General features: G+C 34.0%; 1 protein-coding gene across 1 annotated transcript; it reads left to right on the top strand.

The window, feature by feature from the left end:
• The first annotated feature begins 11 nt into the window (after nucleotides 1-11).
• LOC121410733 (pre-rRNA-processing protein TSR1 homolog) lies at nucleotides 12-27,667 on the top strand. The gene is made up of 22 exons (XM_041603005.1): nucleotides 12-147; nucleotides 6,076-6,146; nucleotides 6,955-7,038; nucleotides 8,449-8,564; nucleotides 9,100-9,292; nucleotides 9,681-9,751; nucleotides 10,301-10,457; nucleotides 10,948-11,136; nucleotides 11,657-11,810; nucleotides 12,171-12,292; nucleotides 13,063-13,170; nucleotides 13,927-13,994; nucleotides 20,938-21,030; nucleotides 21,582-21,726; nucleotides 22,196-22,247; nucleotides 22,748-22,806; nucleotides 23,222-23,284; nucleotides 23,646-23,729; nucleotides 24,586-24,688; nucleotides 25,518-25,658; nucleotides 26,224-26,298; nucleotides 26,788-27,667. Exons 1-22 carry the CDS (start codon nucleotides 45-47, stop codon nucleotides 26,961-26,963), a joined length of 2,427 nt encoding a protein of 808 aa, XP_041458939.1. The 5' UTR covers nucleotides 12-44; the 3' UTR covers nucleotides 26,964-27,667.

The raw sequence follows: 27,667 nt of genomic DNA, 5'->3' as shown, positions 1-27,667 counted from the left end.
CCGTACCGTACATAATACAATCATAGAGTACACGTGCGTGCAAAATGGCGAAAACATCGCACAGACCCGGTCCTTTGAAACAGCAAAATAAAGGCCACAAAACTGGACGACATCGTAGTAAAGGCAAAATCGACGTTGAATTAAAGGGTAAGTTATTCTTTGATATGTCCCTCTTCCAAGAAAATGCTTTTACGCGGTGATTTGATATTTCCGGTTGAAGACTTCATGTTGTTGTTGTTCCATGACTCCATGAGACATAGTCCCACACAAACAGATTAATGTAGTGCCGGTACCGACGCCCGATTCAAACTCGAAGATCAATTTCATTTTGAATTTCGAGAACCTGTTTCTATAGTCAGACAAGTAGATTCTAGGTCTTACTTTACTAATCAATTCCTGATCCGATCCGATTTTTCTTATTTTTTTAGATCCCTGATTGTTTTATGTCTTGATCATGTTGATAAAATGAAAAAGTAGGTATGTGACAAAAAAATGAAAATCCTCAAATCTCCTAGGATACCTAGGGAAGTTTCTGAATGTAGGCATGTTATGCCTCTGTATTCAGTTCTAGGTTTTTCCTCCTCAAGATGGCTGGCTCACTTCCGGGAACAGGGCTTTCGTAGTCATATTTTATTGGCTCATTTTTCCAGCATCTATCCAGGGCAGCTTCAAAACTGTGCACACTTGGGGCAGTGACAACATCATTATTTAGGCTGTTCCATGTCTTACGTATTCTAACATAAAAAGAATTCCTATATTTTTGGGTCTTTGTCCTTGGTATGAACAATTTTTTACTGTGACCCCTGGTATGTTCACTATATTTTTCTTCTAGATTAAGTTTTGTACATTGATCATAACTATTAAAGTGTTTATATGTTTCAATCATATCACCCCTAACTCTTCGATACGCCAGAGTTGGGATTTTTAACCGTTTAAGTCGTTGTGGATAGGAAAGCTTCCTTAATTCAGGGACTAATTTTGTTGCCCTTCTTTGTACGTTCTCTAATGCATGTATATGTTTCTTCAGTATAGGGTTCCACACAGCATGGGCATACTCAACTTGTGGTCGGACAAGCGACTTATATAACAGAGCAAATGAATTTGGGATCATTTGAAAGCCCTTAAAAAGACCTTTCAAATGATACCAAGAACTCAAATTTTCATCAAGAAATTATAAAGTTATTCCAGTTTAAGTCGCGCATATTTATCCAAATTTGTGGTCATTGTCTTAATGTTAAGTCAATGGAGTGCATAACCGATTTTTGTGACCATTTTGTGACCATTTTGAACCCAAGTCTTCAACGGGCTCTATACTTTGTTTTTGAGCCCTTTGAAGTAATTTAGGTATCAATGGAAAGGTGAAAGAAAACTCAATTGATGTGTAATCATTTCACTTGGCCTGGTAATTTTTCTTCTTATTATGTGTAAAATAATTTCTTTTAATTAATTCTAATTAATTATGCAAATTACATTTACTCGCCTCTTTTTTTTTGCCAAATGAAGGTGATAATGAGAAATGATTTGTATATAATTTAGTTGGCATCAAAACAGCATCATGTAGATAATTTCCTAAATGAATTTGTTTAAAGTATTGTTTTTGTAATTTCTAATGTATTTCTTTGTTTTTCTGATATAAATTACAATTAGCTCTTTTTCAACTTTAGTATTGTGTACATGTATGTATGGGGTCTTTTTTTTTACAAATGAAAAATATCATTCCTTTTTTACATGTACTTTGTATGGTATAAAAATACAAGTGTGCTTTTCTGATGTATTTGATTGTTTCACCAATTCTTTATGTATTTTATTGTTTCAACAATTTGTTTATAGATGGATAATGTAGCTTTCATTTTGGAGACCATGGGCATTCGATTACAATTTTTTTAGGAAGGATGAGCAGCAGAGTCTGAGGGTGTAAAGATGTAGCATTGCATGTAATTCAAGTATCAAGAAGGAAACATAAAAATTAAGCTTTAATATATGCATTTCTTAGATATGTATGATTACAACAAAGGCCATGTTCGAGCACTCCTTTTTTAATGAAAAATAAGTTCATATTCTAGCGTGAAATCACTGCACATAAATAAAGCTCTGAACAGCAACAAAAACAGGCATCAAAGCTCCAACACTCAAAACAAGAGAACAAAAGTGACACAAAAACTTATACAAATCCCATCCCCATTTCAACTTATGAACACAACCTCCCCCCTGCACCCTTCTTGAAAAAAAAAAAATGATTATAATAAAATAGAAAAAAAATGAATAACATAGAAAAAAAAATAGACAATAGAGCCATGTGGAAGTGAAATATTTCCTCTGAGAGTGAAAAATTAAACAACAAATTTTTTGCATTTTAATCATGGGCGGAAATTGGCCCCAAAGGTAGGGGGACGCTGGCATCGGCGGCGAAAGCCAACAATTTTAGGGGGGACCACCAAATTATTTTGATAATAAAAAAAATACACCAAAGGTTATCAACCAAAAATTATAGGGGGACGCAGAAAACTAAATTTGACAAGCAAAAAAAAAAGAAAAGAAAAAAAAAGGTTATCAAAAAAAAAAAATTGAGGTGGGGGGGATCGTCCCCCACCTCAAATTAAGGGCGGGGGGGGGTACACTTCCCCCAGCTTTCGCCGCCTATGGATGCTGGCAACTCTGACAAGTTAAAAAAAAAGTTTATCCCCAAACTGTTGTAAGGTCATTTTAACCCCAAAAAGTTTGACCAAAAAAGAAAAAAAATGTATTATTGTTACATGTCCCCCTATTATTTTGGGTAGGGGGACGTGTCCCCCTGGGATTTCCACCCATGAATTTAATTTTAGAAAAGTCAACATTGATATTCCACTGTCAAAAGCAAATCCAGTTTCCAAATGAAACGATAATCAACCACCTAGACTCTTGACTTGAGTCACATAACCTTGGGATGATAAAATCTTTCTGTGACAAATGTATGTATTAAAATCAATATCAGAATAATTATCTACGGTATAATGACAGAGATTTCCCAAAAAAGGCACAACATAATCATCAAGTAAGCAATTTACGATCTAGTTCAATCCAGCATGAACGACTCACTATCGACCGCTCCCATCACCCTGCCAACCGCAGGCGCATCGGGCAGCTCGACTGCCGAGAGACCGGCTGTGACAAGGGTAGCATCGCCCTGCCAACCGCAGGCGCATCGGGCAGCTCGACTGCCGAGAGACCGGCTGTGACAAGGGTGGCTGGCATCTCTTATATCTGGACTGCGCAACGTCAGAATCGCGTAAGTTTGGATTTTTTGATAATTCAAATATATTTCCAGTCAAATTGTATACCTAATCGGATTCTTGTTTTACTTACCATAAAAAAATTTCGAACATTTACTCGTCCAAAAATTTGGTGAACTTTCAAGCTCCGATTTCCAAACTTTACAGGCGAGTATCCACATTGAAACTTATATGTACAGAAAGAGCACATCTTCAGCTGTCTGTTAAAAGGCACGAGATTGCACCTACTATGTGCGCATGCGCATTAAACCCCATTTTCGATGAGCCGCCCAGACAGAGGCGATGCCACTTGCAGCAAAACCCGCGCGAAAACCGTGCCACCAAAACCAGCGCTCGCGATGCCCCGTATTCGCACATAGCTAGAAAAAGATAGCTTTGTTTGTTGTTTTAGACTTATTTTTAGTTTTACTTTATTAGGCAAAAACATTAAAAAATTAAAAATGGGCCTAGCAAAAAAAAGTAAAAAAGCATGTGGGAAAATGATCACCATGGCATGAAGTGGTGGCGGAAGCCAAAAAATTTAGGGGGTGTCCACCTGAAATTTTGGGATGGACACGGGTAAAAAATTGGACAAGCGCCCCCAAAAAAGGTTACTATCAACCTAAATTTTAGGAGTTGCTAACAAAAAAATTTCGACAAGCGAAAAAAAAAGAAGAAGTCATCAACCTAAATTTTAGGTGGGGACAACACACGTTTCAGGGGGGGTCCACGTAACTTTAGGGGGGGACGCAGGAAAAAAAATTGACAAGCAAAAAAAAAAAAGAAAAAAAAAGGTTATCGAAAAACAAATTTAGGTCCCCCCACCTAAAATTTAGGGGAGGACACATCCCCCCTGTCCCCGCTTCCGCCGCCTATGGGGGGGGGACACTTCCATTGATGAGTGGATACCATGCGCGACCAAAAAAACGTAAAAAGGATGTCTTTTTCACGATAGGGCACGTTACGTACGTACGTAACGTGATAAGGGTGTCAAAAACATAAAAAAATAATCAAAAAATGGTATCTATTTCGCTAGGAATATTATGTGTTTAGGGTCAAATTTGCGGGGATGATAAAACAAAATTAAAATGTTTTATAAAGGATGTCCTTTTTGCCCTAACACTTCGTGTTTAGAGTCCAATTTGCGCGAGGTGTAGAAGGTGGGTTTGTACTAAACCAAATGAGGTAGAGCCGATGACCGAAGGACCCGTAACAATAAACATTCCTGTACTTGTTTAGGGGTTCATTTCAGGGAATATTTGCCATGAGTATCGTTTTGTTTCCAATACTTGTTAAGGGTAGGGTTTCACACGCCAATACTTGTTAAGGGGTGCATTTTCTGATTCAGAATATGGAAATTACGTGTTTAGGGTGCTTTTTGAGACCCCATGGTCGCGCATGGTATCCACTCATCAATGGAAGTGGCCCCCCCGGCCCCATTTGCATTTGCTGAATGTTATAAACACCTTTTTGCCATTCATAATTTCTTTTTTTCTTAAATTGTTGTCATGTTGTTTATATAATGAGAGAGATATTTCGATATCTCAAGTTTAATTGAAAAAAAAATGGGTGGGGAAAAGATAGGAGGGAGAATAAAAGAAAACATATTTTAGAAAAATTATTTGAGCCTAGATTGACCAGAAGAAGTTAGAATGACATCTGTTTTGAAATTATACCCCCATACATGTATATAAAAAAATAATTTGGCGCCATCCCATATAAAATACATCAGAGTGCACTCAAATGTCCTTCAATAAGTGTTTAAAGGTGATATGTCAGTGATGCTTGCCGTAAACGCATATTCTCTCAATGCTGATGGTGGCGGTGTGCAAAGAAGATCATGCCTATGTAGGACATGTCTGGAGGTGTCTTTCCAAGGACCATTGTTCGTATTGCCCAAATCGGCTTTGTGAAACAGTTGAGCGATATCTCGTTCTTACGTAGAGTGGTTCTACTAAATACCATTTCATGCAACAGGCCCCGGCGTTCTCGCCAGGATTATTGTTGTGAGTGTTGGAAACCCGCCAATTAGGTGTTTGTCAAATTTGCACGTGCACATAATTTATTTTTACAAATTTTAATGATAATTAATGATTTTTACTGATTTTAATGATAATTAAGTCAGTTGAAATAGGAGTCATGTGAAATGCATTCTCCATGTTGCAATGCAACCTCTATTGTATTTGTTCACAGGCCTAGCATCTTACACATTCCAATCCTACATGTAGGTTACATGTATGCCTCTGCATTCTGTTGATTCAAGCAGACACACACTTTTCATTACAGCTGCACTTATGTTTATTTTGTCTCTGCACTTAAGTTAAGAACCCACAATAATCATAACCCATGATAATAACCATATTTTAGTGACTGGATATCCAAAAGCTACATGTACAAAGAATATATGTTTACAAAGTCATGTATATCCTGAAAGTTTCAGCCTATTCCTTCTTTGGAATAGGTTTTATATAGTAAAAAACAAAAACACAACAATATTTTTGTTTAATCAGGCACCAAATCAAATTTAATTTTCAAGGTAAATCACAAAATGTATGTTTTACATTTAAAACACATTTCCATTTCACATCCTCCAGATCCTAATTTATTGTTTGATGGCATACCAAATCATATTAACTAGTAATTATTGGGATTAGTGATGGGGGTGGGTACCCAAACTATAGACAGGCTTTAAATTAGGCCTTTCCAATATTTGTATTTAGTAGCATGACTGGTATGTTATCATGGTAAACATTAGATATATTGCTTTCTGTAAAATTAATAAGAGCATCATGTAGCCATGAGCTATTTTTTTTCTTTCATTTTGCAGGAAGAGTCTCTGCAAAAGTCATTTCAAAGAAATGGAAAAGGGAACTAAGCAAGGCTGGTCGTCGAAACAAGGTAAGCATAACAATCATTCAAAGTTGATGCAAATTATACACTTTATACTTTTCTTTACCCAGGGTATTATGAAACTGCTGTACAAGTGTGCAATGCATAATCCTTCTCCACTCTAAATACTAAGTAGCCTACCCATGGCTCGCAAGAAGAAGGTTCCATTTTTAGAAGACTTCTCTGACTTGGCTGATGATTGGGTCCAAGACTTTGAGGTGGATGCTCTACCATTTTGGTGATTGGGCCACCATAACCATCTATATTGCTTTCTGAGATGTCCTTACAATAAAGTAAACATTTAGCTGTAAGAGAAGTATAATTTTTTAATCTTGATGTTGTACATGCTTTAGGAATTATTGAATCTCCATAAGCATAGATTTAGTTTCAACAGAAAATTGCCAAGTTTAGTTTGCATTTCTAACATCTTGCTTTCCATAAATATGTATATAAACAATTAAACATGTAATCATTGACTTGAATTCATTCATTTTTCACAATAATATTCAAGCATTGCAAATACATACAAGGTTGAATATGAAACAGCTTGTGAACAGTTTCAGATATAAGATTTAAACACATTGCAAAAGAAATACATTCATTTAAAAGGAGCACCAAAACGGTATAATAGCTATGGCATCCATCATGAAATAAACATACATACTAGTGATCAAATGTGTGTTTATAAACAATGATACATTGTTTGTAAATGTAATTTGCCTCTTATTCAGTATAAAAAGAACAGTTGGAAATTGATACATATATATCACAATGTAACATCAATTTTGTATATTATTACATTGATTTTGTATTGAAGGCCCTCCAGCTTCGTAAAAAGAAAAGAGAAGATCTACTCAATCAGAAGAGGATAGGGACTCAGGAGGCACCTCCAAATTTAGTGGTAAGTCAGGTGAATCAATAATTTGACCTCAAAGAAATGATCACATTATAGGATGAAATTATGGCAACCTGTTTCAAAATTAACTGTGTAGCAAGGATAAGAAAGTTAATCAAGGGACATTTCATAAAAGTAGAGCTGAAAGAATTTACTTACTCTATTTTTTTTTATTTTCATGGATAAATCCTTTGAACTATCCAAACATTTTGAATTTTGGTAATCATAAAATAGGCCCATTTGCAATATCAGGTTTTTTGCCAAATCTAGGTCATGACTAAATGCCTCCAGAGACAATCGTCAGCAAGTCACATATTTCAAGACGAAAGAAATATTTCAGTGGTACTTTTGTCTGATATTTCTGTGATGTATTATTTTTGTGTGTTTTGTATATCAAGCCACAGTTTCATTGAAGTTGTTCAGCAATAATCTTATTTTCAGCTATAGCAATTTCCGGGAGATCCTTGGGTTTGGACTTTTAGTTGACTGAATCACTGGTCTCTGACTTACTCTCGCATAATGCCCACTTAGAGTAGATGGGTTTCATTAAAAATCAGTGTCTGTTTATGTTTATTTTATGACTGTAAGAATATTCAAAATATCAAAATTCAAACAGTGGAAAAGTTAAATTGTACTTTTATTGGTTTTTATATGATATTAGCTGTAAAAAAATTCTGGATATATATATATATATATATATATATGTATATATATATATATATATACTTTACATATTACAATAAAAGCTACGCATACTTCATACTATATGGACTGAATTTGCTAAGGATGAATATGTGGTTTACCATCTTCATTGGTCTTGATATGGTCTTATTTGAAATTGCTTCCAATTTTTTTTAAGGAAGTCTATATAATCATAAAGCAGTCTTAGGATGAAATAGATTGAATCTACAATTAAAAAAATAATCAGTAATCAATTTTACAGCAAAATGAAATTATGTGCTCATTATATTTCATGTAATAATTTTATTTCAACATGTATTTTCTTTCAGGAGACATAACTAGCTCAAAACTATGTTATTCTTTCTAAGAACTTAAAAAAAACATTATTTATTGATCTATTTCAGAGTATTTTAATTCATAAATTTAAGGTTTAGATTAAAAACAGTGAGGGATGTAAGGTTATTGTAATTTGCTTGCATTTTTACTGAAATTCCTTTATTATGAATGTGATAGTCAGAACTATTCTGGCTAATCTGAATCTTTAAATGGTGTTTTTGTTATCCCAGTGGCCAGGTTAAATAAGCAGCTAAGTTTATTTCTGCACTTACTGGCTGTTTCTGAAAATAGACCATCTGCTTTATCATTTGAATGATATTGCTGCATGTGCAATTATCAGTGAATTGAAAAAAAAGGTATCAATTGCATATTGGCAACACTCTTAATAATCTATTTCAGATGGTACTCCCTCTTCATGGAACCATAGACGTTGATCGCATTCTGGGCTGTTTAAGGGCAGCAGATAGTGATGCAGTAGAGTATCCTAGCAACAATAGCAATCTTCTACACATTTGGTGAGATGAATAATTTTTTTCATATTTTATTGTCAAAGTTTAAATTTGAATGATTTCGATACATTCTAAAGTTTATACAAGCAATACTGTGAATAGGTGCAGTTGGCAGTCATCAGCGCATTTTACTTAAATCTCTATTTTCATAAAATAAACTGTCAAGATTATTATAACCCAAGCAATGCTGTTTATCCCCACCAATCTGCACTAAACCCAGGTGACGTGAATCAGGACCTGTCAGGATTAATTTCTTAGAAAGTCAAAAGGGGCCTAAGCTTTCGATCCTAGCAGAATCTTCGTCGGAGGCAAAAGGATTAATTTCTTACAATGCTGGCACACTGTAAAAAGTTGCTGGGCTAAAGCCTGTGCTAATAATATACAAGCCCTTTGGAAACACACAGGGGCATCCCTGGTAGATCATAATGTGATACAAGAACTGTATTATTATTGCTATTTTAACTATTTTTATTGATTTTGTTGGGCCTCATAGCCTCTAATTTTTTTTAACAAATCAAGCAATCTTGTGCTTTTATTGCAGCTTGCCTCGTTTCAAACGGAGATTCACAATAGTAGTACCTTCCACCAACCTGTCAGCCATCCTGGATACAGCTAAGGCTGCTGACTCATTGCTCTGTCTAGTTGATCCCAATGAATGCTGGGATGAGTTTGGTGACCTCTGTCTGTCTTGTCTCTTTGCACAAGCTTTGCCTTCAGTGACTTTTGCTGCACAGGTATGTTCATGGCATGTAGAAGAATTGCATTTTCTATCTAACCTTTTGTTTGGGTTGTTGTCTGTATGTGATGTAGAATTCCAGTCATATCAAGTTGAAAAATGGCTGCCATATATATGGCTGCCTGATAACATTGAAAACAAACTAACAGAGAAATATATGAATATGAAAATCAGAAATGTAATTGTAAAAATGAATTTGCTTTTTTATGCTGATGTTCATGAGAATGTCAAGTGCGCCAGAATTTCTCTATACATAGTGTACCGGTACATAGCCTATTTCTTATTGAAAAACTGTTGAAAATCATTAGAATTAGTCAGCTTGTCAAGATTTTAATTGAAATAATAGAATGTTGAAATTCTTTCATTCATTGTTAAATGCAATTTAGGGTATGAGTGATGTTCCAATCAAGAAGAGACATGAAGCAAAGAAAACATTACAAAAGCAGATAGAAAGGAGGTAAGGGCCAGTTCTATCCTTGATTGGTTTATAAAAGGAATAAAATAATAGAAATATCGATGATACCTATGATTTTAATGCAATACAGTAATTTAAAATAGGTAGATTGACATTTAACATTCTGGTAGTATAAGAAAAAAAAGTCAATTTGATCTGCTGACATTGAATTAAGAGATTTAAGAGTAATTCAACCAGCTTGTGGTTTCATTTTTTATAGATGAATGTTGTTGAAATAAATTTGTTTTGTAGCTAATATTCTGAATTATAATACACACGGAAGCTCAAAGATGAGAGGACAAGAAGCAAACTATGCCACCATCTAGGCAGAAGCATTCTGAGTCAATTTGCATTATTGCTAGAATTATTATTACTATAGGTAGAAGCAGCAGCAGCAGAAGGAGTAAGAAGTAGTAGAAGCATTGGTGGTGGTGGTGATAGTGCAAGTAATGTATTTGAATCAATTTATTTTTGGGGTGTATTCTAGTGATATATTTTTAATTAAAAGTGTTTCTGCATTGATTAATGCTTTTTATTATCACTCAATATCAGATTTCCAAATGGCAAGCTGTATACAGTGGATACAGAACAAGAAAGCATTTTACTTCTTCGACACCTTGCAGAGCAGAAACTCAATACTATAAAATGGCGTGATCTTCGGCCACATATTTTGGCAGATGATGTGACTTTCGAACCCAACAATAATGAGGTTTGGATAGCTTCTACACTTTTGACTTTATGAAGTCCGCAGCTATGTTTAGCTCTTTGTGAAGACAATGTGTGAACCTGTATTTTGCTTTTAACAATGGATGACAATAGTTACATTGCCTGATATAACCCTTGACAAAATTGTTGATAGCTCGTAAATGCAATCGAATGAAAGTTACTATATATTTGAAATGTTTTGTTTTGCATCAATGTATTACAGGGTTGAGCAACACCCTTAAATCAGGATGTTGATGTTTCTAAGGGGCATTGTAAGGAAGTTTCAATTGATCCCACATCAATAATAGGTCCCTGAATCAATTCTGAAATCAAAATTAAAAGTGCTGGTCTGTTTCATGCGACAGAAAGTATAAATTTATTTTTTATAGATGATTTCATCTATTAATTCCAAAATTGTGAGTGAAATTTGCAAGCGATTGCAAATAAGTAACCATTCAAGAGTAATTAATGCATAAACAACTATTTCATTACAGAATGGTAAAGGAACTCTTAAAGTGACTGGTTTCCTAAGAGGGTCATGCTTGTCAGTCAATGGTCTCATTCACCTGCCTGGCTTTGGAGACTTTCAGATGAATCGTATTGAAGCTCCTTCTGACCCTTGCCCCTTGAACCCAAGAAACATAAGGAGAAATGTCAAGAAAACTGAGGATGGAATGGCTATTGTAAGTCTACTCTTGAATCGTACTAAATTTTACTCTTAACTAAACAAAAAAAAGCTCCTTGGTATTAATTTCTTTTCCTCCTAATCAAGGATTTCATTTACAAAATTCAAAGAGCATAACACACAGATAATGATACATATAATAACAATCATACAATTAAATATAATATAACAATCAATATGGCAATTCTTTACCTTCTCTTTGTCTTATGTTATTTAAATTTGTCCTTTTTTCTATCTCTCTTTTAAATAAGAAAACAAGACTGTAATTTCTTTGATCTAAATTAACCATGGTATGAGTGCATATCACATTGTTTAAAGTGGCTATCTTGACGTGTTTAGAATTGATTAATCATCTCATTTAATTGCATAGTATTTCATTTCATATTCAAACAATGATTAAATAGGAACATTATGCACAGGTATGTGAGAAGAAAAAAAATGTATTTTGATACTGACTTTGTTTATTACTGTCAGGATCAGATTAAACTGAATGCTATTCTCTTGGTTGTTTTCATAAGGATGATGATGAAAATGAGACAATGGAGGAAGGTTCAAAGCTACTTGAAGTCGTTGACCCTCACAGTCAAGAATCCCTCCAGTCAGAGGCTGTACCTGATCCAATGGAGGGAGAACAAACATGGCCGACTGAAGAGGAGCTTGCTGAAGCTGAAGGTAAGAAGATTGATAAATGTAATCTTGTTTCCAGAAAAAAATATGTCCTGTAATCCACACAGAAATTAGTATCTGTAATCGCAGTAATTGATATTACTGCATATGAGAGTGAGACCATAGGCACTGCTTTTCTAATGGTGGACAATATCCCATATTTTTTCTCAGCAGGTAAGGGTGATTGTCATAGTGGCATTTTCCAATTGAATTATGTAAATGAACTGGAACTTTCAACAACTATTGAATAAGCTAAATTCTTTTTCTGATTTGAATAAGACCTCTGCTGGTTTTGATTAGGCTTATTTTTCTGCTATCTTGAAGCATTTTTAAAAAATTAATTTAAATTATTTTGCTTTGATTCAGCTGCCCTGAGAGAAGAAAAAGAAGAGCGTATTGTCAAGCGGGTACCCAAAGGAACGTCAGAGTACCAAGCTACATGGATTATTGAAAGTGAAGGAGAGGATGAAGAGGAAGATGATGACGAGGTAATAGACAAGTGTATATAGTTATGAAGAGTAATGGTAGATAATGGATACTTGATAAAAGCGATTTTGATATTCTCATATTATCTGAATTCCTTGAGAATATCGATGTGAGACATCATTTGGTATTACATTTACCAAGTCTGGTGACATTTATAGTAAAACATTTGAATAATTGCAAATCAAAGGTATTTGCAATGCTACGATTTCTGCAGGGTTCTTGCAGATGCATAGAATATTCACATGGATCACAAACATAATAGCAAGGATCACATTGCTTGTTCACATATTAAGTGGCTTTGTATGAGACCAACTTGAAGCCTCAACGTTGTATTTTGCATGTTTTATCCACTTCCGAAACAATTTTGCTCGAAAAAATATTTCCTGTGATTGTACTTTTGAATTTAATTAGTAATTTTCATTCTAGCTGACAAAGTAGTTAATTATTCAAAGCACTGCCTCTCAAAGAAAGCAGGGTTGTAGTAATTTGTTGAAAATATCTCAAAGGGCCCTGAAAAGTAAATTAAGTAACATAAGAAATTATCAAGTTGATTGTATTACATTTGCTTCCTGTGGTAACAAGGAGTTTATGCCTTTATGTATACTATTGCAAACTCCTACTAAATTTAGAACTTGAAGAAGGGCTCATAATTTTGTTTAATAACATATTGTGCATGGGACATTTTTAAAGTTTTAAGTTATCCGAACATTTTCTTAGTCGCAGGATGTATAGCTCTGTGTATTTTTAAATTTTCAAAATTTCCTATCCATAGGAGAGTGATGAGGATGAGGAGTATGTGGATGCCATGCTACCTGAAGCTGAAGATGTAGAATCTATTCCAGAGGAACCTTCAGAAGCAGATGATATGGAATTTGAAACGGTTTGTAGATTACTTTAACCACAAGCTGTGAAACCTTCTTAATCCCAAAATGTGATGTGCGCAATACATGAAAAGCATATAAAGTCTGCATTAGTTGGCCCTCCCTTGTGTAATGATTGACAAAGTCAAGGCAGTTTTTCAGACCAGATTATGCTCAACTTGTTGTATCAGCCTGTTTGTGGTGACTTTCTTTTATGTCAAACAAATTTGTGTGTCCGAAGAGAATTGGCTTAATATAGGCAGAATTACCTATATTATTACTATTTGTGAATGTTTCATGCTATGAAACATTGAGACCACATTTTACAGAAAAAGAATCTGTGAAAGTATGTATTACTTCTTACTCGAGTAACATGTTCTTGTAGACATTCAAATGCTATTTTTTTCGTGTGTTTCTTTTTGTTTTAATGTTTTTATGTTTAAACATATACATTATGTTGTCTCAATTGCTGGGAATCATCATCATCATAACACATTATAATCATATTTATTGTACATATTGCATTAGAACCAGTACAGAAAACCAATGTTGAAATGATGGGCCATTAGAAAGAGTCTTATTGCTACTTTCTCTCAGGATAGAAATGTGGGGGGAAATATCAACTGCCTGGAGGAAATGGCTGGCTCTTGAATTGACCAAAGGAGATAAAGAATATTAAAATTAGTGATGATCAGTAAAGTAATACCTTTTGAGCTACTGTTTTACTTGTATGGATTATGAAGCCAACTTGTAATTCTGTATTTATTTTATTTCAGGTGAGCATTAGTGGTGGGAGCAAGGAGAATTATGATGTCCATTTTGATGAAGAAGAGGAAAAGAAATTGTGAGTACTATATTTTCTTTCCTGTTGTTTCTGCCTAGTTTATTCAAGTAGGTATGAAGACAAAAAGTTCATTGTTTGCTCGTGTCAAGACTTATATACAAAGTTGTTTATTTCATAACATTTTCTAGGGTTGTAGTATCTGTTGACCTTATATCTTCTATGTGAGATGCGATCTACCACTTCACTGGTTCTTCATTCTATTGAGAGTTCAGCGTATGACGATCAACTCTGCCATGTGCTTGTAAAGTGTCTACAAAAAATCTTCTTTTCTAGTCTAAGTCTTCATACTTCACACTTCATATGTTGTGCAGCTAATAGATGCCATCTTTGTGACATCTGTGTTGATATACGCTACTATCAGAATTAGGGCTGGGACTAAAACCCGGGTACCCCGGTCCCGCCCGGAAGCGTCGGGTACCCGGGTAGAAAAATCAATACCCGATACCCGAAAATTGCTCACCAGTATAACGTACATTTGATTTGTATTGCGTAGTGTAAGACATGATTGTAAACTCATCACAAAAGTACACAAGTCTCAATCTGAATCTCACCAATGACCCTCGAAATATCCTTAAATATACTAGTTTTTCAAGTGATGACGATGTGACTGAGATCGTTCAATCGTCGCCATGTTTCTTTTGCAGCGCAGTGACGTCATCCAGCCACTGCGACGAAAGCCAATTATGAATGAAAATATAGTAAGCATGCGCATTGCAAGCCTCAGCCCCACGCAGTATTCCGTCAAAAAAAGTCTGCAATACTGTGTCACCTCGTACCAAAATCGACCTAGAATTCCACTTTCCTTTATTTCATATGGATTATGAAAGGTATTCTCAGAGGATCTGTTTTCTCACCGATACCACACAAGTAAGCAAATTTTATTACTTCTTGCTTTTCCGTCAAAATCTTACGAAGTAGCGTCGATGTTGCATCGTGTTTGTGAGTTTGTAGAATCTACCGCTACGTGAACAAAGTCAATTGATTTCCGGGTTTCGGAGCATACGAGGCGCCAGCCAATCACGTTCTTGATACCATTTTCAGTTTATCATAAACCGAAAATGGTAACACGATCGTGATTGGCTGGCGCATTCGACGCTCCGAAACCCGGAAATCAATTGACTTTGTTCACGTAGCGATAGATTCTAGAAATTCACGAACACGATGTAATATCGACGCTACTTCGTAAGATTTTGACGGAAAAGCAAGAAGTAATAAAAATGTGCTTACCAGTGCGGTATCGGTGGGAAAACAGATCCTCTGAGAATACCTTTCATAATTCATATGAAATAAAGGAAAGTGGAATTCTAGGTCGATTTTGGTACGAGGTGACACAGTATTGCAGACTTTTTTTGACGGAATACTGCGTGGGGCTGAGGCTTGCAATGCGCATGCTTACTATATTTTCATTCATAAATTGGCTTGCGTCGCAGTGGCTGGATGACGTCACCTATGGGGTTTTCCACCAGTCATATTTCGAGCGACATGATTTTCGGGTACCCGGGTACCCACCCGAAAATTACCACAGGTACCCGAAAAGAAAAAAACCCGAAAGTCCCAGGCCTAATCAGAATGTAGAAACTTTATGTGTTTTTTGGTTGGATTCCTCATGGGTCTTGCAAGGAACTTCTTACTACAGTCCCACACCTTGGACTTTTTGTGATACTTGGAGCTAAAAATGTTAGTGAAAGTGAAAGTGGATCAATGTGGAGAAATGTCCTTGAGAAGTTATTAGTTAACATTCCATTCCTGTAAACATAGTCTTCGCTTCAAAACAGAGTACTACTCTATCAATGCTCTTGCTGTTCACATAAACCTGTCCTCTCACTTGGGTCTTTTCCTCCGCTGCAGACTTCACTCACATTATTTTTCAACAATTTGCTTTTTTTTTGGATTATTCCCACCCATTTCTCATTTTAAACCCATATTTTTTTAATATGCCAACAAAAAGGGAATCTGACGACATTGCCCAGCTTGTCATCGACAAGCTCGAGAAAAGTAGTCAACTAAAAAAGTTTGTAAAAGATGCGGTGACAGAGGCAATGTCTGCAATCATCACCCGGCTAGAGATGCAGGAGGGCCGGATCATGGATCTTGAGGGGAGGATAAAGGCCCAGGAGTCAGAGATTCAACTACATAAGGAGGCAGAAAAGAAATCAGTGGAAAAGATGGCAGTCTTGGAGCAAAGAATTGATGACCTGGAGCAAAAATCCAGGTCACGCAACATCAGAATCCAAGGAGTTCCCGAGGTGAAAGATGAGGATCCAGAGGAGGCTGTCCTTGACATTGGCAGGAGGATGGGGGTCAACTTGAGTTCATCCGACTTTGTCCGATGTCATCGACTGGGTCCTCCAGTAGACAAAGGAGCAAGGAGAAGTTCTCCTCGTCAACTGCTAGTGGAGTTTTCCAGCCTCCGCACCCGAGCTCGTATTATGGGAGCCAGATCAAAGTTGAAGGGTTCAAAAATCTTTGTTAACGACGATCTGACTCCCACAAGACAGAAGCTACTTTTCAATGTTCGTCACTCACCGAAAGTTGAGCGGTCTTGGAGCAACGACGGAAAAATTTTCGCTGGAATTAAGAACACGGGAGGCGGACTTACGAAAATACTCATCACATGTGATGATGACATTTTGAAGCTTTGAATTATAATTAATGCCTATTGTAGGATATCATGCTGACCTATATGCCCACTTTGAAAAAAGGTTATTTCCTTGCAAGCCAAATCCCATGATAACCCAAAATTACTTTTCTTTTTCCATTCAACTTTTCTTTGTAATTTCCTTTGTGTTTTTTTTTTCTTTCATTGTTATTTCTATTACAATCTCTAATCATCTTTTTTTTTTTTTTTTTCATTTGCTTTTGTAATTTATATAATATGTTCATTTTATTTTATATACATTATTGTATGTTTTTCTCTTATATATTATGTGTGCATCTTGACAATCTTCCTTTTCATGCTGACATGTTCTTTATGGCGCAAACAGTTAGATTTCACTTGAAATTGTATACTCAACATCCAAATGATTAGTATAGAAGAAGCCATTTGTAGCTCCTTAGAAAATAATTCAAGAATACTAGAGCTTAGTGATACTGATGATTTAGGACATGCTTCTGCAATTAACTGTCAATACTATTCAGAATATCAGTTTATTAATAGTTTTCAAGACAATCTTGAAATTGCTACTGTCTTGCATTTAAATATGAGAAGTATGCCTAGGAACTTTGATGCATTTAGTACACTAATTGACAAATTTGAAGATAGTAAAACAGTGATTGGAGTCACTGAGACGTGGTTCTCGAGTGAGAATGACTCAAATCTTTATCGTATTCCTGGTCATAATCTTGTGTCTAATCATAGATATGCTAAAAAAGGAGGTGGAGTCGCTTTATATATTCCAGATTCGGTGGACTTTCAATTAAGGGATGAGCTAAATATGATGGCTGAGCATATGGAATCAATATTTGCAGAGTGCTTCATTCCAGGAAAAAGAAATGTTTTATTTGGAGTTGTGTATAGACCTCCTCAGAGTAACTTAGAGAGTTTTGTGAACGAAATGCATAGTATTCTTTCAAACCCACTTTTCGTAAACAAAACAATTTTCATAATGGGTGACTATAATATAAACCTCCTTCAGTGTGATGAAAATTATCATTATGATGCATTTCTTAATATGATGCTGTCTTTTTCCTTAATGCCATTAATTATTAAACCAACAAGGGTAACTGAAGCTTCATCTACGCTCATAGATAACATTTTCTGTAATAGACAACCTTTTCCATCCTCAGGGATCATTGTATCAGATATTTCAGATCATTTCCCAATCTTCGCTCGTCTAAACTTGGATAGAGGCAGTAGACAAGAATCCAAATCAATTCGGAAAAACACTTCCGCTAATATCGCAAAGCTGAGAGCAGCATTAATGGAAACTGACTGGAGTGAAGTTCTTAAAGAAAATGATGTGAACATATCGTTTAAAAGGTTCTTACAAAAATTCATGTCTCTGTATAATAAAAATGTACCAGTCGTAAAGCAAAGTAGAAGAAATCGTAAAACTGTACCTATTATGCCATGGGTTAGTGCTTCTTTGTTGAGATCCATTAACAAGAAAAACAAGCTGTATTATTCGTATAAAGTGCGTGGTACTGAATCTTCACGTAAACGTTATGTAAATTATAAAAATACTCTTACTTCAGTTCTTCGTACTGCAAAGAAATCATATTATTGCACTCAATTTCAAGCAACAAGAAACAATATCAAGGGAACTTGGAAAGTGATTAAGAAAGTATTCAAGTCAAAGGAAAAGATATCACATGTAAAGAGTATTGAAATTAACGGTCATGTGGTGGAAGAAAGGAATATTATAGCAGACAACTTTAATGATTACTTTTGCAGCATTGGTCCAAAACTTTCACAGGCAGTGCCACTTTCTCAGCAGACTTACAGAGATTTTATGAAAGAGCGAAATAGTAAAAGTTTATTTTTCTTACCAGTAGTTCGGGAAGAACTGCTTACCATTGTGAAATCTCTTAAAAACGGGAAAAGTCCCGGTTATGATGGGGTTACTAACAACTTAATTAAAGAAATTATCTTAGGAATTATTCAACCCCTACTTCATGTCTTTAATCTATCAATGTCATGTGGGGAAGTTCCTACTGACATGAAAATTGCGAAGGTCGTACCTATTTTTAAGAAAGGGGACCCTCAATATCTGAATAATTACAGACCTATTTCTCTATTGACTGCATTCTCAAAGATTCTTGAGAAAGTGATCTATGTTAGAACTCTGAAATTTTTCAACAAGAGTAATATATTTTCTAAATTTCAGTTTGGCTTTCGTGAGAAACATACCACCACCCATGCCTTGCTACATTTTATTGATAAAGTATCACAATCCATAGACAAAAAGATGCATACAATTGGTATATTTCTTGATTATTCGAAAGCTTTTGACACAGTAGATCATGATATTTTGATTGGCAAGTTATCACATTATGGTATCAGGGGTACAGCATTGGACTGGTTCAAGAGTTACTTAGCTGACAGGAAACAATTTGTCTCGATAAAGGATGCTGAGTCAGGTTTACAGAATGTCACTTGTGGTGTTCCCCAGGGATCCCTCCTTGGTCCGTTATTAGTTATTGTGTATATTAATGATTTTCACTATTCCTCTGATATTTTATCATTCATTTTATTTGCAGATGATTCAAGTTTGTATTATTCCCATAGAAATCCTGAGACCCTTTTAAAAACAGTTAATAGTGAACTGAGGAGAGTCACTTTGTGGATTCAAGCAAATAAATTATCTCTAAATTTGCAGAAAACAAATTACATGCTTTTTAGCAACAGGATTAGAGAAGTTCCAGGTAATGTTATATTTAATGATGTGTTAATAGATAGAGTAAAGACGACCAAATTTCTGGGGTTGCATATAGATGAAAAGCTGATTTGGAAAACCCATATAAATCATCTGTGTAAGACATTATCAAAAAATTGTGGTGTAATATACAAATTGAAATCCTTTTTCTCTACTGATATTCTTTGTATGATGTATTCAACACTAATTCTCCCTTATCTCAATTACGGTGTTCTTGCATGGGGTAATTCTCTTAAAACCAATCTAGAAAGGGTGTACTTGATTCAGAAAAGAGCTTTAAGAATTGTTTGTAATGTTAACTATTACTCGCATACTACCCCACTTTTTTATGAGCATAGAATTCTTAAATTACAAGATATCTATGATTTTCAACTTGGTACTCTAATGTATGCATACAATGCAGGCATCATGCCACCAGCTCTGGTCACAATGTTCATGAAAAATAGTGACATACATAAGTATTATACACGAAATGCTTCTGCATTCCACTTACCAAAGTTACATACAAGTTTTGCTTTTAGGACAGTTGTAAATACAGGACCCAGGTTCTGGAACTCTCTCAATTCAAATATTAAAAAATCTGTAAGCATTTATACTTTTCAGCGTGTACTTAAAGGTTATCTTCTTAATTGTTATTTGTGAGTTGCTTTAGGTTAAGATATGCTTTTATATACTATGTTATTTTTTAATTTTGGAGCCTATAAAAAACTGTATATAAGACTGGAGAATGTTATGATATATCAATATTTATTTATTTTGTATCTTGTCTAACTGGATTCTTCTGCAGAGGGTCAGCCCATGTTTTTTTTTTTTTTTTTTTCTTGTGTATCTTTTACCTTTGTCATGTTTTGTTTTTTACTTTACTATTTTACATACGATCTTCCTCTTTTTTTCATGCCATGTTATCCATACTTATTCCTTGTTCCATCATATATACCTTAATTATATCATATTGTTGTTAGTTTATTAGACTTCATAATTGTACATTCAAGCAATGTATTCTATTTTTTAGTGTGTTTTTGTCATTGATTAGTTTTAGTTTTTCTTTTTTGTGTGTGTTTTATTGTTGTTGCTTTTTTTTAGTTGTTTTGTTTCTCTTGTATTTTTAAGGATATTACATGTACACACTGAATACTATTTAGTCATGTACTTGAAACAAAGGAGACCCTAGCCTTACAAGCCTTGCTTTTTCAGGGGTTCTCCTTGTCTTTCTCTCAATACGTAATTAGTTATTTGCTGTGTTTCTTTTTTTTTCTCTACTGTAACAATGATTTATGGTTAATTGATTTTCATTTGTAGAATGTGAAATCACACTTGTAAGATAAATGTATGTGCAGACAGAAAGACGAATAAATATCTTATCTTATCTTATCTTATTGTAATGTAGCTTAGTCATTCAGTCCACCTGTCATCAAGGATCAGGGGCAGAAAGAGTTGTGTTTAAAAAGTTAAAACCCATTCCTAAAAGCAAGTCATGATTTTTAGAGTTATATTTATATCTGAAAAAAATCCAATCGGCCAGCCTTATATGTATTTATATATATATATTTTTATTTGTGTTTGAACAGATTAGAGAAGTACAGAGAGGAGAGGAGTCATGCAATGTTCCCTGATGAAATTGATACCCCAATGCATATGTCTGCAAGAACAAGATTTGCTAGGTGAGTGATTGATAGATAGTGAATGGTAGGTTCCATTTAATTGTCCCCTGATGATGTTGATACATCTCTGCGTATGACAGCAAGAACAAGATTTACTGGGTGAGTTGCTGTGTGATGAATTGTGAATGTTGTAAGTAGATAGGATTAGTGGTAGCGAGAAGTTCAAAGTGAAATGATATAAGGAAGCTTTTAGAATCATTTGGTTATTTCTAAAGAATATCCTGTATATCAGTATTTGTAAATTTACCCATAGCTTATCTTTGACTTCTAATCCTAGATTCTATCTTTTACTTCATGCCTTTCTCACCTACTGATACTTGATTTAATATGGATATTTGAAAAGAAATGTATTATGAGTCACTTATTTTCACAACTATTGTGTATGGCTGTATTGTATAATACAGTTTAATGACACATGAAATATTGAAATAAGCTTAACCTATCTTCTGTTTTGAATATCAGCAGATTTTTATTCATTCCTCTTAGCATTGATGAACAAACCAATATCTCAGAATAGAATTTACAGTAGAAATTATGACTTGTTCATGAAGGTATCGTGGTTTAAAGAGTTTCCGAACATCACCATGGGACCCCAAGGAGAATCTTCCTCTGGACTATGCTAGGATTTTCCAGTTTGAAAGCTTTGACAGGACAAAGAAGAGAGTGTTATCTACTAGGAATGAGGGCATTGCAGAGGTAAAAAGAAAATGCAATGTAAATATTGATGATAAACACACCATACAGTGAACCAGAAGCAAAATAGATTGTGATTGTCTTAATCCATTGATTACTACACTTTTTAATTAGATTGTAGGCTTTATAAATTACTATTTAATTCCTGTTGGAAATTGTTTGAATATCCAATGTATGATATCTGATAATTTTTTTCTGCACTGCAAAAAATGATGAAAACAATTTATTTTAGGGGATTGATTTTATGTTTTATGTTCTGAAAATCTTGTTTTATGTATAAAATGTTTTACACTCATGAAATTAAAAGAAATATCTTTCCAATCATTTTACTTTTTCTCAGACTCTTTTAAATGTTATATCTTGTGTTTGAAATTAGCCATTGAATTGAAATGTCAGAAGACAGGAATAAATTGTAAATAGCTGTAAAAAAAGAAGTTTATACAATTTTTTTCTTTCTTTCATTACTATACAGGTTGGAAACTATATCACAATACACATAGCTGATGTACCAAGAAGTGCCTACGGTAGGTGGATTTACATTCTTCATAAAATTTAATTAAGTCTTGTACATTGTATTCTAATTGATAAAGCTCAAACTGTTTTATATTTACTTGTTCCCTTTATTGTGTACAGTATTTCAATTTTTTTTACCAAATATTGGTTAATCATATTTTGGGGGACAACATCAATTGGGTCAACTTGAGAGAAATCTGACTTATAAGGGATGAATGATAAATTTGCATGATGTTTATTGATAAATATCTTTGACTTGGAATGATTATTTGATATATATAATGTCTTTTAACATTTGATTTAGAATATTTAACTGTATTGAATGAATGTGCCAATATAAATAGCCTCCATAATAATATGATATTTCATTTCCTGACTCTGTGTTCAAAGGATATGTATCATAAATGTTCAAAGTTTTGTAATTGCCCTTGTATCTTTGCATATTAATTTCCATTATTTTGATATACCACAGTTTGTTGTTTTTTATTGTTTTTTTTTCTAATCTGTTAAGATGATTATGATCCATCTCATCCACTTGTTGTGTTTGGTCTACTACAGCATGAACAAAAGGTTAGTATATGAATATATAAAAACAAATTTTCTGCTTACAAACACAAAACATTCTTTATTTACAGTAAATTAATTCCAATATTTCATGTGTGAATGAGGAATTCCATGAAGTATTGATTTTTTTTGGTATGTCCACTCCAACTTTTCTATATTCTTACTTCACGTGCTTCTGAAGCGATGATGATATAGAGCTTGAAACTTTTTAATGAACTAAAAAACAAGATATAAATTATTTCAGGAAGTTCCCACATATAGGGTTTTGAACTGACATACTTCATGGGTTTGTCCTATTGATATTAAAGGTTGATTTATCAATTGCATAATATATGAAAGCCTCTTGTATTTGTGCTTTTAAATTCAATTATTTGTATTTAGAGAAGAATATTTAGGTATTAAATGTTTCTCTTTTTTGTAGATGTCTGTTCTTCACTTCACTTTGAAACGGCATCCAGACTTCAATGAACCTATCAAATCAAAGGTTAGATAATTGCTATTCATGTCCTTAGAAAGTTTTGAACTAAGACAATTTACATTTAAAAAAAATGATGTTAGCATTGGGTTGTATATGTGATTTAGTGAGACTGAACATGAAATATGGAGGAAATTGGACGTATGAACGGTAACCGACTTCAATGTAAAAGTTGAATCACTTCCCAATCATGATTTTTGTGCTGATCAAATTTTTGTTGCATCAAGTTCCATCATCCTTATTTCTCAAACAATTAAGATAATGTTTCCTTTAACAACAGTGTGTAATTTGAACTTTTTTTGTGTAAAGAATGAGTTGTATTCATGATTGAATTGATTAGTTCTCTAACTTATTGTTCATGTTGCTTTAGGAACGACTTGTATTCCAAGTCGGATACAGGCGGTTCTCAGCATGTCCTATCTTCTCACAGCACACATCAGGCAATAAGCACAAGGTTAGTTGGACAATTGATTTCCTCTTCCTGTCTCTGAAATAAAATATCTAATTTTGAAATATCTAAAAAGTTATGTTCAAATATAAAACAGTTTATGAATAGACCAATACATGCTAAAGCTGCACTGATCTATTTCCAAGAATAATTTTGTTGTACTGACCTTTGTTTTGAAAAATTGGCAATCCATATGGGAAAAATAATCACATCACCTCAGGTTTAACATAAAAGCATCCAAAACCCATAGTCTCGAATACCCAAACCTTGGATGAAAAGTAAATTTTACTGAAAGAATCTTGGTATAATGATCAGGCAAGGTGTGATTCATGTTTGATTTCAGAAAATTGCTGAATTTTCTGGTAATTCCATTACCACAGTATCATGAATGCCAGCAGAAAATTGTTGGAAAGAATTATTTCAGATGATAGAACAGACATTTTCCTCGCTTCAAGATGTCAGTAGTTGACTATTGTCCCTATGCTTCTTTCCTTTATTGTGATTGGTTTTTTTTACTACACTTTCTACAGTTTAAATCAACCAGTCTCCTCAGTGATTTTTTTTCATTGTTTTTCACTCAAAAAGAAAAGTGTCATGGTTTAAAGGAATTTTTAACCAGTCCATTATCAGAGTGAAAAAATAATGTTCTGAATGGGGATTATTTTCCCTACTTCATTTCATGCCAAATTACATTTTGTACTGACCAAAGTACCAATTTACAAGGTTTCTGTTAACAAGTTACGCAGTTATGGACATTTTGGAATGAATCACCCTTTTCCTATGTGTTTCAATTATCTATTTCCCTATTAATTATTAATTAAATTGCCCATCATCCACATACTCTTGCTCTCTTTTTGTCCAGTATGAGAGATTCTTTCCTAAGGACTCGGTTACAGTGGCTAGTGTGTTTGCACCTATCACCTTCCCTCCTGCAACTGTTCTTGCTTTCAAAGAATTACCTGATGGTAAGTTCACTTTTTAGAATATGATTCATGATTTGTAAGTCATCAATTTTAAGATTTGTGTGATGGAATGAGGAAATGACTGCTATAATTTATTTCAGTTTATGAAAAAAAAAATGTTTGGATAATCTCTATATTCCCTGATTATGTGTGATGACACAAATTATGTATTTCTCTGTAGGTTTATGTGATCATTCTTTTAAAAGAAACTTATTTCATTGCTTAAATTTTATTAAATAAAATCAAGTGGTAGTATAATTATATACATCATTTGAAACCAAAGCTGATTTTATTAAATGAGTATTAAACTAATTCAATCTTCTTGTTTTTTTAACTGGGATGGTATTTTGAGTGCATTTTTTTTCTTTTATAGGTCTGTTTTAGCAAATTATTATACTGATTTTTTTAAATGCTGTTATGTTAGAACTTCTTCTTTCTCTCATTCTATCTGTCCATGCATTTATTGTACATGAATTACATTTAATTTTGGCACAAACTAATCTTATGCTGAAGACAGGGTGGGTAATGTGTTTTTATGGGAGATGCCAGGTATGCAATGTTTACCTCAACTTTCTTTTGATTGAAGTGAGAGTATATATATATATATATATATATATATATATATATATATATATATATATATATATATATATATACATAGAATTATTTAACATTTCTTCTATTTATGACACAAGAAAGGAAATTAATCTTGAGGGGGAGTAGGATATTATGTGTGGCAAAACTGAGTTCCAGCTGTATTGTAAATTTTTGTAACTTCACTGATAGCAAGGGGATGATCTTCCTGATATAATCACTTTATGTTTTTCTACAGGATCTCATCAACTTGTAGCCACAGGAACCATGCTAGGGGTCAATCCAGACAGGATAGTGGTCAAGAGAGTCGTTCTTAGTGGTCATCCATTCAAGATCATCAACAGACAAGCAGTTGTCAGATATATGTTCTTCACTCGAGGTGAGTTTGAGAATACATGTCTTGCTTATTGTTATGCGAGTTGGTTACATACGTATTTGAAAGTGTTTATCAGCCAATGAAATTATATGAAGTTTAATACACTATGCTATTCATCCTGTCTTGAGCTATTGGAATAATAAAGAAATAAGCTTTGCAGATAAAACATTCAAACATGTCATATGTATGGGGGAATATTTGTTGTTGATGCTTGGTAATTTCAGAATATCCATGCTCTGCATCAATAAAATAAACCTTTCCCTATTAATATGAATGTCATAGCATTTACCATATGGAGATCATTCAATAGTTCATTAGCATCTTTTCCGATTTTATTGTATAACAAGAAGCTTTATCGTTAGCCGGAATGCATTCCTAATTCTATGTTGATTTAATTTCTCTGGAGATGAAATTGAATAAACTCAGCAATTTCATGTGAACTGATATTTTTATATTTGACACTATTGTAGTGTAAATCACTTCATATTCGACTCATGTGCTCTACATGCATAAATTGAACAAGATTTCACTTAAATTAATTTTTTTTTTTTTTTGCTTTTTTTTACAGAGGACATTCTGTGGTTTAAACCAGTGGAGCTACGCACCAAGTGGGGTAGAAGAGGCCATATCAAAGAACCATTAGGTAAAAACATTTATTTTATATTAAAAATGACATTCATTACAGACATATAACTACCGTACTAAACATAATTATGACAATTGATAACCTTTTAATGCATTTTGTGACTGAAGCCATCTTCCATTGACTTAGTATGTAAATAACAATCAATATATTTCTAAAACTACATCATCTCTTAAGATGCCTCATAGAGTCATAATGCCATATAATACCCCCATGACTAGAAATTATTCTCAAAAGTTGCTTGAAACTTCAAAGAAAATTTTTATTAGATTACTCAATATTATTTCTGTTCATTGTGGAATAACTGCAGATAATGTCTAATTGAGCTCTTTTAATTTGCTTGAAGATTTTTTTTCGATTATTTTAAGCTGCCTTTCATATTTTCTCTTTGTTAACTGTAATTTGCATAGCTTGTTTGGTCTGTTGTATGTCACTTAATGTGGTTTTATTGCAGTGTAACCCTTTTATCATTCCATTTTCATTTTGTAGGCACTCATGGGCATATGAAATGTATATTCGATGGGAAGATGAAATCTCAAGACTGTATTATGATGAACTTATACAAACGCATGTATCCCAAATGGACATATGATGCAGTGGGAGTACGCTCACTTCATATAACAGCATCAAGTCAGCACATCCCAGATGACATGGAGTCCCTGTGAAGCACTTTCTTCTGGTTAACTACCTCCATTTCTAATGTCCCAATTGAGTCATGCATACAGTAACTGAATCGCAGTGATGGTATTTTGTTTTTCAAACCACAAATAAGCCCTACTGCATGGCATCAGGGTTTGACCAGGGGGCCATTTTATGTAACACTTATCACCATCACTATAGCGGTCAAATTAGGTGATATGTGCTAATATATTGAATTACTCTTTATGAAAATTATATGCCATGTATAATAACATGACTTCTTAATATCACTCTCAACTTTATGTGAAACAGCCTCCTTATATCTCGTATAATACTGATCATCCTGTACTTTCACCTTTTTTTCAGCAATCAATATCAACACTCCTTTTTTTTCATTTGTGTAAATTTTTAAGATATTCAAACATTGAAGAAAATAAAGATGGAAAATATTAGAGTATCTGATGCCCATTAAATGAATAGTCACAATCGAATGCAACTCTAAAAATGGAATTCAATTTCAATCAATCAGAAGCTTGCATTTTTTAACTTTTGTTTGATATATATATATTTTTTTGCATTTAAACAATTTCTTTAACTTTTAAACCATTTTTACAGGGTTCCCCGCCCATCAGGGAAAATTATTTTACTTTTTTTCCAGTCAGGGAAAAATCAGGGAATTTGATGAAAAATATCCCTAATCAGGGAAAATTACTCAAAGGATGGAACTTTT

Source organism: Lytechinus variegatus, chromosome 3, assembly GCF_018143015.1.
Source record: "Lytechinus variegatus isolate NC3 chromosome 3, Lvar_3.0, whole genome shotgun sequence".
In the NCBI taxonomy this organism is placed as follows: Eukaryota; Metazoa; Echinodermata; class Echinoidea; order Temnopleuroida; family Toxopneustidae; genus Lytechinus; species Lytechinus variegatus.
Note: the sequence above shows the minus strand (reverse complement) of the source record. Positions and strands in the feature narration are given on the sequence as shown.

Coding starts and splice junctions, on each gene's coding strand:
- LOC121410733 (XM_041603005.1), top strand. CDS start 45: ATGGCGAAAACATCGCACAGACCCGGTCCTTTGAAACAGCAAAATAAA. Junction 148..6,075: donor AATCGACGTTGAATTAAAGG/GTAAGTTATTCT, acceptor TTCATTTTGCAG/GAAGAGTCTCTGCAAAAGTC. Junction 7,039..8,448: donor AGGCACCTCCAAATTTAGTG/GTAAGTCAGGTG, acceptor AATCTATTTCAG/ATGGTACTCCCTCTTCATGG.